Below are 12256 nucleotides of genomic sequence, written 5' to 3'. Positions count from 1 at the left end.
TTTAAAATCAGAGAGCCCTGATGTGCTATAAACCTGAAAATGAAATCCTTTACTTTTCTCCATGAAGTAGGAAATCTAAGTCTCCCTGTCAAACAAGCAACCTGCACCTCAGTCACCTTTTCTGTAAAATGGGAATTTTATTTCCATTTTGGCCACTGGTACACTGTGATGAGGATGTTTTAATAAACATTGTGCACAATGTAATACCTCAAAGTGGAAGAAAGCCTTGTTCTTGTCCAGGAAGTACAGACACTGATAAGTCATTTGGGAGGCAGGAACTTTTATTTGTTATCTTGATCAAAGTTAGCTTGTTTCTTTTTCCTTTCTTTCTTTTTTTCCAGATGAGGTTTCAACGAGGGTCTTATGCATGTTAGGGATGACCCTGTTTCTCATTTTGAGGAATTCTATTTTCTTCTTTTTGGATAACTATACCCTTTTACTCTCATATCTTCCATTCATCCTTTTATGTCTCTAATAATTTTAAAGGTATCTTTTTAAAAAATCATTTTCCTATATGATGTTCTTAGGCTACAATCCTGTTGTTCAGTGGATCTGATGATTCTCAGTGATGTAGTGTTTATCATTTTATGTTGTGAACTCGTCTTCAGTGAGGTGCTATTTAGAGGGAGCCTGTGTGTCCTGGGTGCAGGGTGTGCCTCTCTGGAGTGGCTGACAGTGTTCCTCGAGGCCCCATCCTGCTGTTCTTTCAACTCCCTGCACATTGCATCATTACTGCTCTCACTCTGGGTATGTACTTTTCCTATGAGGAAGGAGAAAGTGTTATTTTCCCTACTAGAATGCAGGATGAAACAGACAGACTTCCTTATTTATTTCTATGTTGGTTGATGACAGTTTTCCCCTCATCCAAATTCTACAAAAGTACAATCTTTGGATGGTCTCTGCCTTCTGTGTGAATCTCAGTGTCAATTCTGTTGTGAGCAGCCACAGCCGTGGCCCTGGAGTGCAAACATTCCACCCCCAGATAACTCAGGCTGACTCTGTCCCCTAGGAAGCTGCAGGGCCAGCTTGGTTTCAGTTCTGTTTTCTTTTCTTGTATCTGAGTGTTTCAATTTCTTTTTCCTGTGGATTCAGCTCTTCTTTAAGATTGCTTGCTTGATTTTGTCCTTTAGAAATTTCTAAGTATTTGTGGTTAAAGGATTTTCAAGTTTCCTAGTCAGCCCAGTTTGCAGAACCAAATGAAATTCTTTATGTCTTAAGGGTTCATGCAAATTAATAAAATACCAATCTTACAAGTGAGCAAACATCATAATTCAAGAATTTACAGAAGTGGAGATATAAATCTTAGTGAATATTTGTAAAATCAAAGAAATATAAATTAACACAATGAGGTTAAATTTGGGCCTATCAAAGTCGGACATATTTTTATAAATAAAGAAAAAGAAGGGCATCAGTGACACAGTGAATTGAGCCTCACTGTAATTCATTCAATGGAAATGAGTTATTTGAAAATAAGTTGCTTTAAGATCCTTATAAATCTTTCTTTTCCCTGAGCTAGTATTTATACCACTAAAAATCTATCTTAATATAATATACATATAATCAGCATGTGGCAGATTCAGAATTTTTTAATGTACATCTTTTTTTAAAAATCAGGGATATTTTATTTCACTGAAGTCTTCAAAGTCTCATTGACAAAGATGGTCAGAAGTAATGTAAAGGCTTAAAAAGCAGTCTTTGGGAATGGTCATACATCTCTTAGGGACACACCTGCTGGGTGAGTGCTGACCCCTTGCCACCAGCTCAAGAGAAGGCACAGCTTAGAAAAACAATGGAAGGGAGGCCAAATATTGCCAAACCATTGATTCATCAGTCAAGACTCAGCTATCATATCCTTTCCTACTGTAAGCATTTTCCTATCCCCTAAGAGAAGATGTGGAAATCTGCTTATTTCTGCTAAGGCACTGGCCACAGCGTCCTGACCTCCCCACAGGTTGGGTGCTCCTTTGGGTCTGGGACTAAGTGCCTTAAACTCTATATTCCAATATCATATGGGGCACACAGACGATGCTTAATAAGTGTAGAATTAACGAACAAGACTGAAGTTCATCCCATGAATCCTCGGGAGACCTTGCACCTTATAGAACAATAATGTGATAACCCAGGTAAAAGATTTCCTTGGTGGTCCCTTCCCCATCTTCCAGCACTGGCTGAGAGTGGTTTGCTAGAAGCCCAGATCCCTAGGGGTCAGGAGCCTTGCTGCAAAGATCCAAAGCAGACAGCCTGGAGCGTGCGTGCACTGCCTTTGGACTCTGGGAAGTGTCACTGATGTTTCCCAGGAAACTTGTGAAACCTCCTGTTTATAAAGGTTTCTCCATCTATTATACTTTCTGCACTCTTCCTCCTCCTGGTGACATGGATGTTTGCATTCCACTGGGATTCCTGATGCTAAAATGTCCGTTTTCTCCACTAACTACCCTCATCAGCGGAGCCCAAGCCCTGGCAGGCACTGACAAGGCACTGACATCTCCCTCCTGCACTGAACAAGAACCTCCTAACTCATCCTTCCCCACTTGAACTTTACACTCCTTTAATGTACTGTACACACTGAAGTCAGGGTGATCTTCTAAAAATAAAATCTTATCATGTCACATGACAGACTCACCAATGACTCCTCTCTGGCTGGAGGACAAAGGCCTGCATTGATATCATCATGGCCTGACAGGCAGCCCTGTTCTGCCAGGTGTCATCTTCAACCTGTCCCCATCACACACCACCATTGCAACCACATCAAACTGTTTTATCTTCTCACCTACAATCTCCACATCTTTGTCCGTGCTGTTTTCTCCACCAGGAATGAATCTGCCCCTCTTAACTGCAGAACTCCTAGCTTTATTTTAAAATACTGAGGAGATGCCATCCCTCTGTGAAGCCTTCCTTGACTTCCTTAAGCAGAATCAGCAGGCAGTCCTCTGTGCTCCTATAGCAATTTGTATGGAACTTAAAATATATATCTGAGAGGATTTCTTTAAAACATTGTCTTTCCAGGAGTCTGCTCTTTATCTCAGCAATACCTCCATCTGCCAGGCTCACACTCCACCCCCACTGTCCAGACTTTACCCCTCACCTGGGCCGTTGCAATATCCTCTCCATGGGCTCCTTGGCTGTGCTCTACCCCAGTAATGTGATTGATGCACTGCGACTGGAGGGCACCTTCTTAAACTACACATATGATTGCGTCATTTTCCTGATTAAAATCCTTGGTCCTATCCCTAATGCTTTCCAAAATAAAGCCCAAGTTCTTTAGCATATGGTGCCTAAAAGGGGGTCCCAAAGCACAAAGATTTATGGGGTTTGGGGTCATTCTCACAAGGTAAAGAGAGCTCTTGCAGCCTGTATTTTTTTTTTTTTTTTTTTTGTCTGTAGACAGCCTCTCTGGTAAATTGTGTTGGGAGTCAAGAGGTCATTCCCATTTCCTGGTTCTAGGACCCCAGGTTCCCTGAAGCAGCTGCTGCAAATGCCCTGTGGGTGACATTGGGCAGGGGAAGGGAGCCTTGCAATTGGAAATAGGTCCTAGGGCTGTCCTGATCCCTCTGGTCCTAGCTGAGAGCAAGATGGGAGCAGAAGCTCAGTCCCTTACCAGAGGGGCCACAACTGCGGCTTGAATTCTGATTTGCAAGTTTTTTAAATTCCATGAGTTCTGCATGGTCCTTCTCATAGGTCCTCTTCAGATTCTCCACATACTGCATCATCACTTCTGTTGCTTTTGACATGCGCTTTTCCTGCAGGGAAGGAGAGCATGTGTTCAGGGGGCAATTGGAGGAAAGGCATCAGCAGCACTTGTCTGCTCTGAGCCAGGCTCTGCTCTGTGAGATTGGGAAGGATACTGGGGCCCATCGGATGTGACAATGCTCCCTATGAGACTGCTGCCCGAGATGTAAACCAAGAGATGGACTCAGGTACCTGTGCTCAGGGATAAGGAGAAAGGCACAGCCTCGTGCAGCAGGAAGTGAGAGGAGGAAGGGATTTGTTTCTGCTTGCAGAGAATGGGTCAGGGGAGGGTGGGTGGGTGGAGATGAAACAAAGTCATGGATGCAGGGTGTGGGCAGTATCTGAGCATGTAGACACAGGGGGGGAGACACAAAGAGCATGCAGGCCAGGGAACCCCAAGGTGAGTCAAGGAAGGACCTCATAAGTCTTGAATGTAGGTGAGGAGTTATCCTCCAGACAGGAATCCTTTAGAGAGTGAAAAGGGGGTGCCATTACAAATCTCGCTGGGACAATAGGCATAAACCAGGGCTGTGCCATTGTCCCACTCAGGCAAGGGTCAGTTAGCAGCTGGGAAGAAGAAGTAAGAAAAACAGGTGAACTATAACTAGGCTGCGAAGGACCCTAAATGCAAAAATGGGGGAATTAGGATTATTCTGAATAAAAAGTGGAACCACTCAATTTCTTAAGGTAAGAGGCAATATGAGTGGAGACAGATGAAAGGGAGTGAGATTGGTGGCAGTGACAGCAACAGAGAAAGACAGGACAAGCACTCGAGCTAGTCCATTGGAAGCAGAAACGAAGGCAAGGACTGGGACGGAAGCCAGGGAGGGAGAGCCATTTAAAGAAGGGCAAAGATAGAGTGAGCAACATAGGGGACAAAAAACACGTTTGGGAGAGTGGCGCACGTTTGGGAGGACAGTGTCTCTTTGTCCCTCAGAGGGTCTAGCTCAGACCCCATCTGGCCTCAGAGGGACTTCCCCATTGACTTCCCTGGAAGAGGTCCCGATAGCTCAGTGGCGCTGAGACGGGCCACTCCCTAGCATCCTCTCTGTGTGGCTGCTCCCAGCTGGGTGACTTCCTGGGCTACACTGCTGAGTCAGGAGCTCTATCCAGAAGGACACAAGGGTGGGTCAGGCCTGTGGCTTGTCTTTTCATTTCACAGGCAGTGCTCAGGGCTACACCCCAGGAACATCCTCTCATGCATCCAGTGCAGCAGGATGTGGGTCCGTGAAAATAGCAACCGTCATGACAACATCAAAGTACTTTACAAGGATTACAGCAACCCTATGGCAGGCCCATGATCATCCTCATTCACAGCTGAAGAAACTGAAGCGTAGAGAGCTTGGTACCTATCCCAAGGTCTCACAGCAAGTGAGGGGTGGAACCAGGACTAGAACTTGAGCAGTACGGCCCTATAACACCATGCTGGACCAGGGTGGACCAAAGTGACCAAGAGAGAGCCTTACCTGGGCCTGCACCCCTGCTTTGCCACTCACTGGTGCTGTCACAGGTTGAGTATCTCTTATCTGAAGCACTTGGGACCAGAAGCATTTTGGACTTGGGATTTTTTTCAGATTTTGGAATATTTGCATATACATAATGAGATACCTTGGGGAATGGAAGCCAAGTCTAAACATGATATGCATTAATGTTTCTTGTATTCCATTTACTTGTAGCCTGAGGGTAAGTTCATACAATATTTTTAGAGCATCTACATTAAGACTGTGATTTGACACATGAATTCAGGTGTAGAATTGTCCACTTGATGCATCATTATTGGTGCAAAAACTTTGGAATAGTTCAGAATTTGGATTTTCAGATTAGGGATGCTCAACCTATGCCTTTCAGATCTTCTACATCTTCATCCGGGAAAAGGGACAGATACTTTGGAGGATTAGTGGATGAATCAAATGAAACAAAACAGCTTTTCCTAAAGGATGTTTTTCTCAATCCTAGTTCCGTGGGAGTTAAATAGTTACTTTGTGAGAAAAATTGAGTGAGGGGTTCTTTAGTCAAATACATTTGGGAAATACAAGTTAAACTTTGTTTATTTTTTTTAAGGATTTCTCCTCCTCTTTCTTCATTGTCTTCATCTTCTCCTTTTTTCAGTACCCGTTCTTTTTTCCTACAGGACTTCTCAATACCAATATGCTTTAGAAATCTCCAAGAAGAAAAACAGTAAACAGTCATCGCCAAAGTTATGTGTCCACAGAAAGCTTTTTCCAGGAAGCATCCTGAGGGTTTTGTGGGTCAATAAAAATACTCTGAACAATAGGTCAATAACCTCCTCCTGACACAGAGCAACACGTCACTGGGTGTTGTCTCTAGTTGTCCCTGCTGGTCATTGTGCTAGTTACCACAAGTAGAAAAGAACCAGTCAGCAAGGCTGGGGTTGGGTGGACTCACCTGGCGGACAGCCCCCACCACCTCGGCTCGGCTAGAGAGACGGGCAGCCAGGCGGTGCAGGACAGCGATGTCCTCCAGCAGCTTCTGGTAGGTCTCACGATGCTCACAGTGGTGCCAGAGTGATGCTGAGGACTGAGACGCAAGAAGGAACATCACCCAGTGTCCTCATGTAGTGCTGTGGACCCAGTGTCTGTGCCCTCCTCAGAAGCATATGCTGAGATCCGAACCCCCAATGTCGGAGTACCAGAAAGTGGGGCTTTTTTTAAAGAGATGATTAGGTCCCAAGGTAGAGCCCTCAGGAGTGATTATGTCCTTATGAAAGGGGCCCCAGAGAGTTCTCTTGGTTTCTTTCTACCATGTCAGTCTGCAAGCCCAAAGAGGGCCCTTGACCAGCACTGACCATGCTTGCACCTTCATCTTGGACTTCTAGCCTCTAGGATTGTGAGAAATAAATGCTTGTTGTTTAAGCTACCCAGTCTATGGCACTTTATTATAGCAGCCTGAGCTGACTGGAGTAATACCAAGCCTAATAATATGACAGGCTCATGAGACAAGCCCTGGGCTTATCTTTGCTAAGACAGGGCTAGAGCCACAGCATCTTCTGGAAATTGGAGAAGCCCTACGTAGATACTCTATACCTGGCTGGCCTGAAAGGAGTCATGTGCAGGCACCCAGCCCCTCTTGAGAAGCTCCCATGGGCTCCAAGGCCTCATTCACAGACCTAAGGTAATCTGGCCTTCAGAATCTATGCCTCAGCTCCCCCAGCTCTCTGAGGAAGGCCCTATCAGGATCTTGGCTCCATTTCTCATTTCATAAGTCTCTACTTGGTGACCAAGAGATGTGTGACACTTGGCATGACCCTTGGAGACAGTCCCTCCTGCAAGAATTCCTTAAATCAGACTCCACAATTACCGTAATGGAAGCTTTAAAGTTTTCCAGTTCCTTCTCAGTGTTCTCCTCCGTCAGGTTGCGTTCCCTTTCAGCCTGGTTAATTCTAGATTCCAGGGTGTAGCTGTCATTTCTAAAGGCCAAGGACAGTTGTACAAACACGTTCTGTTGGGAACAAGAGTGCGGAAGAGGTGCTAGGAGGAGTTATTGCAGGGAACAAGGCTGCAGGTGTGTTTCTTGCTCAAGCATTTTACAACAATCCCCAGAAAAAGGCACCAAGGCAGCCATGTGTAAGTGAAACTCACTTCATGGTGAACCACACAAATGATGAAGAAAAGCAACCCGAAGTCCAGGCCAGGCCCTTTCCAGGACCAGAAGGCCAAATGCTTTTTACCAAAAAATAATAAGAGAATAACACTCTGCTTTCCCTGTATTTCAAGAAAGTAACATCCTGTATTTGGGTTTAAATTCAGGCCAGTGAAGCTGATTGTGTAAGCAGTTTGGATTTATGCTAGGATTTATTGCACAGGGGATTTTGGAGATTTTGCATGAAACCTCTGTATTTAAAGAAACCCTATTTGAGGTTTAAGTTTTGTTGATTTAAAGCGAAACTTCAACAAGCATCTTGCCTGACTGCTCCAAATCTTACATCAATAGCAGTTTTAGGTAGCTGCCAGGGGATTAAATAAGGCCAGGTATGGTTCTGTTAGAATAAGCTTCCTGGAATAAATATTCCATGCCAAAAATGCATCATGGCGTTCATGAATACATTTTTAAAAGGTGGTATTGATCAGACATGGAAACCCTGGAGAAATAGGAAATTACTGGGGAAGACTAGACAGAAGGACTCCACACAGGAAGGCAGGAAGAGTCTTCAATTTTATAGCCTTCATCTGCCCGGCCTGAGTCCAGCGGTAGCAGATTTACATCCAGTGGTCACTAACTGTGCCTGAGCTTATGAAGTCCATGTCTCATGACCTGTAGTGGGCAGACGTCTCCAGACAGAATTGAAGGCACTGAACTTACTCCATATGATGACATTGGCAATATTGAAAATGACTCCTTCTTGAACATCTACGTTATGCCAGAGCTGCTATGAGTTTACAAACCTTACTTTGTTTAATCCCTCAACAACCCTCTGGGGTAGGAACTAATATACTCATTTTGTGGGTAAAGAGAGGACCAGAGAGGTCATTAACTTGTTCAAGGTGACAGGAAGTGGCAGAGCCAGGACTTAATTCTTGGACTGCTTCCAAAGTCTGTTTTACTTCCACCATGCTGGGAGCTGACTGTCAAGACATATCTGAATCTGGCCATTAAACAAACTGCCCATGGCTCATGTTCACAAATGTCAGTGAGTGGGCTTTGAGAGCTCTCAGCCTTGTGATGCGGATTCTCTGTTCTACTCAGCTTCAGTCAAAACTATGATTAATGCTCAATGCATAATTCTCTGTACCTTAATGGCATCAAGTCCTGAATTCGATGGAACACTTGGGCCCAAATCTTGGTTTTGCTAAGTACTGGATGTGGGACCTTTGGCAAGTTATTTGGTACGTTTTTCTTCTTTAATTCCTGCTCCACTTGCTTTTCAGAGCTGTTGGGAGGATCAGCTGAAAGGACAGCTATGCATGCTCAAGCTATAAGTGCTGTGTCTAGAACAAGATTATTGTTGCCATCTGTGGCAGACATTTCATTTTATCTGTCTTCCTTTGTTTATCTGGTCCACACCAGTGGTTTGCATTGTCTCACCTTTGATAGGTTCTCCTTGTGCATCTATGCCTTCACCAGAGTGAAATGCAAATTCCTCTCAGCTCACTCCCCACCCACCTTGGGATAAGAAGGCCTAAGAGGACTAAGGTCAAGTCAGGGACAGCTGTGCTACTGGCAGCTGAGCTGGCTTTATTGCAGCTAAAGCCCTCAGAAGGCTAGCACCTTTTCCCTAGAAACTAAAGTTTGAAACTTGAAATCTTATCTTGAAAAAAAGCTCCTCATCTCTAGAAATAAGAGAAATGAAAACTACTCTAAGATATCATCTCACTCCAGTCAGAATGGCAGCTATTATAAAGACAATCAACAAGTGTTGGCGAGGTTGTGGGGGGGAAAAGGTACACTCATATACTGCTGGTGGGACTGCAAATTGGTGCAGCCAATATGGAAAGCAGTATGGAGATTCCTTGGAAAACTGGGAACTCTCCTTGGACTACACCCAAAGGACTTAAAAACAGCATACTACAGGGACACAGCCACATCAATGTTTATAGCAGCACAATTCACAATGACTAAATTGTGGAGCCAACCTAGATGCCCTTCAGTGGATGAATGGATAAAAAAAAATGTGGCATTTATACACAATGGATTTTACTCAGCAATAAAAGAGAATAAAATCATGGCATTTGCAGGTAAATGGATGGCGTTGGAGAAGATAATGCTAAATGAAGTTAGCCAATCCCAAAAAACAAATGCCTGAATGTTTTCTCTGATATAAGGAGGCTGACTCATAGAGGAGTAGGGAGAGAGAACATGGGAGGAATAGATGAATTCTAGATAGGGAAGAGGGGTGACAGGGAAAGGGAGGAGGCAGGGGATTAGCAAGGATGGTGAAATGTGATGGACATTACTATCCAAAGTACATGTATGAAGACATGAATTGGCGTTAATATACTTTATATACAAAGATATAAAAAATTGTGCTCTATATGTGTAATAAAAATTGTAATGCATTCCACTGTTGTGTATTTAAAAAAATAAGATCAATTAAATAAAAAAAGACTGTGGATATATAGTGTTAGAGGGTATTTGGGAAATCTCTGTACTTTCTGTTTGATTTTGCTATAAACCAAAACTGCTCTAAAATAATAAAAGCTATTTTTAAAAGACAAAAAAAGAAATCTTATCATCTTTTACTCCTGCAAAAAATATTTGATATACTTCTGCAGCCTTCCAGCTGAACTCGTGCATCAAAAATGTACACTTCAAAAACATACACTCCTCAAAGGAACATGGAATTTCCAACTACCTTCTCACCTCTGACCAAATCCTCCATTAACAGGAGCAAGAGGGGAATCTTGTTGGTTCAGCAGTTGGGTATGAATATCCATGTTATTCAGGGTCATTTGTTCTTGCTTTTTGTGTAAAAATGTAAGGATCGGGGCTGGAGGAAGAGATGTTTTGAATAAGCTGAGTTAATCGAAGGCACTCAATTGCATAAAGCACCTGAATCACTTACCTCAACTTCCTTTTCAGTGAGTGGAGGGGTGCTGTGAAAAAGAGAGAACACACATATGAACTTTATCCAGCCCAGTAAATAAACTACAAGGTGACTTTGAACGACCAGCCGACAAGTGTTTTCAGAAATAGAGTAAGCTGAGTTGGTGAGATGGGAATACGGCAGAGTCCCATTTGTGTTCTTTGTCTTTTATGAGACTCTGATCCTTGCAGAGGTAGCATTGAAGAAAACATTAGATCCTGGGGTCAGTCCTCCAGCAATGTCACTTCTACCTCTATGACCTTGGATAAGTTATTTAATCTCTGTAAGTGCTAGCTTGCTCCTCTGTAAAATGGAAATAATATTATCTACCTTGCAGAAGTCTAATAAAAAATATGCGAATGTATGTAGTATGCAGGGGTATGTGCCCATAAATACAGGCAGCCCTCCATATCTGTGGGTTCTACATTCCTGGATTTAGCTAGCTGCAGATCGAAAATATTCAGGAAAATTGTGTCTGTACTGAAGACGTGCAGACTATTTTGGTCATAGTCTTTAAATAATACAGTAAAATTCTTATTTACATAGCATTGCCCTTGCACCAGATATTATAAGTCACTTAGAAATTATTTAAAATCCACAGGAGGATGTCTATAATATATGCAATACTACGTTATTTTAAACAAGGGACTTGAGCATTTGCAGATTTTTGGTATCCATGCAGAAGGGGGTGGGTCCTGAAACCAATTCTTCATGAATCCCGAGGGCCAACTGCTAAAGGACATCCACATTCAGTATTACCCAGGAAATGTTAGCTACTGTCACTATTCATTCACAGGCTTGCTATGAGGAATTAATAAGTGCATATGCATTTGTAATTTACAAACTATGTATACATCCAAGTTGCTGTTACAGTTTTCCTTGGACGACCTAGGTCTGCAAAGTCTGACCTTTTCATTCTTGAGCGCTGTGACAAAGTTCCATGTGGCCAAAGAGTTAAAGATAGGAAAGAGTATCTTGAGCTCTTCTCCATGATAAGACCCTCTGATGGCAGGAATCAGAATGTCAAAGGAGTCCCAGTTGGTACAAAGGGGCCCTTCCAAGAAGTTGCTTGTCGTGTGCAGGTCCCACAGCCTGTCCCCAGAAAGCAGTTCCTTTATCTGCATGCCCATGCTGTGTGGCTGCCACCTCTGTTCCTGCTAGTAACTAAAGCTGGACGTATTCTGAAACCCAGATAATGTAAATAATGCACAGGCCCTTTCCTGTGCTGGGTGGGGAGGCCGGGAGGGGTCCGACCAGTGTCACAGGACTTGGCAAGAGAGCTTGCCATCAATAAGCTTCACAGGAAACACAGCTTCCTCCCTTTGATGGGTGCAGAGGGACCTGAGATAAAAGGTAGGGGTCAGCCATCTCTGCAAGGGGCTGGTTCTCACCCTCCAGGAGGGACTGTGAGAGCCTTCCTGTTAGGATGAGGCAACAAGACCCCACGGCCACCAAGTCAGCCGAGAGCAGGACAGGAGATAAACAGCTGCAAAGATGTGCTATGTTACAGCCCTGGTCACAGCCCCACCCGGCAGGCCCTTTCCTCTGAGGGCCGACTCACTCTTACCACATATTCTTATAGAGCATCACACACTCTCTACATGATTCCTCAAAGCTTACTGAGAGTGCCTCTGACTCCTGGCTTTATGTATTATGTGCAATTCTGCCTATTTTCATAAATAATTAATCTAACTTTATTCCTTTATCCTCCTACTTTGTTGACTCAGAAACAACTACTTTGTTGACTGCTTTTTTGCTCTTGAACACACCCAACTGTGTTTTTTTATTGGTTTGTTTTATGGTATGTGGTACTCCCAGGTGGGCGCAGCAGGACTCAGGGAGGTGTGTGATTTAAGCCAAGAAGCCCCATGCCCAGCCAGTTCCTGAAGCAGAACTAGGCCTTATAAACTGGTGTTGGCAGCTAGGAGGCAGAGCCACACACCTCTGAAGGGACAGAATGTCTTTTCATGTGACTCCTTGTATATC

General features: G+C 43.7%; 1 protein-coding gene across 6 annotated transcripts in view; it reads right to left on the bottom strand.

Moving 5' to 3' along the window:
* Positions 1-12256, bottom strand: part of Irag1 (inositol 1,4,5-triphosphate receptor associated 1) — a 119240-nt gene that overhangs the window by 21479 nt on the left and 85505 nt on the right. For all 6 annotated transcript variants that reach the window (XM_046438036.2, XM_046438037.2, XM_046438042.2 and 3 more), the window contains 4 exons: positions 10250-10280; positions 7048-7188; positions 6136-6267; positions 3599-3740 (listed from right to left, as the gene is read on the bottom strand). In XM_046438036.2, the coding sequence (XP_046293992.1) occupies positions 3599-3740; positions 6136-6267; positions 7048-7188; positions 10250-10280 (446 nt within the window). The remainder of the gene's footprint in view (positions 1-3598; positions 3741-6135; positions 6268-7047; positions 7189-10249; positions 10281-12256) is intronic.

The sequence above is a fragment of the Marmota monax genome, unplaced genomic scaffold (genome assembly GCF_021218885.2).
Source record: "Marmota monax isolate L192 unplaced genomic scaffold, Marmota_monax_Labrador192_F-V1.1 WCK01_AAM20220418_F8-fsc00061, whole genome shotgun sequence".
Classification (NCBI taxonomy): Eukaryota; Metazoa; Chordata; class Mammalia; order Rodentia; family Sciuridae; genus Marmota; species Marmota monax.
The sequence above is the reverse complement of the archived record's forward strand: the minus strand, read 5'-3'. Positions and strand labels throughout refer to the sequence as shown.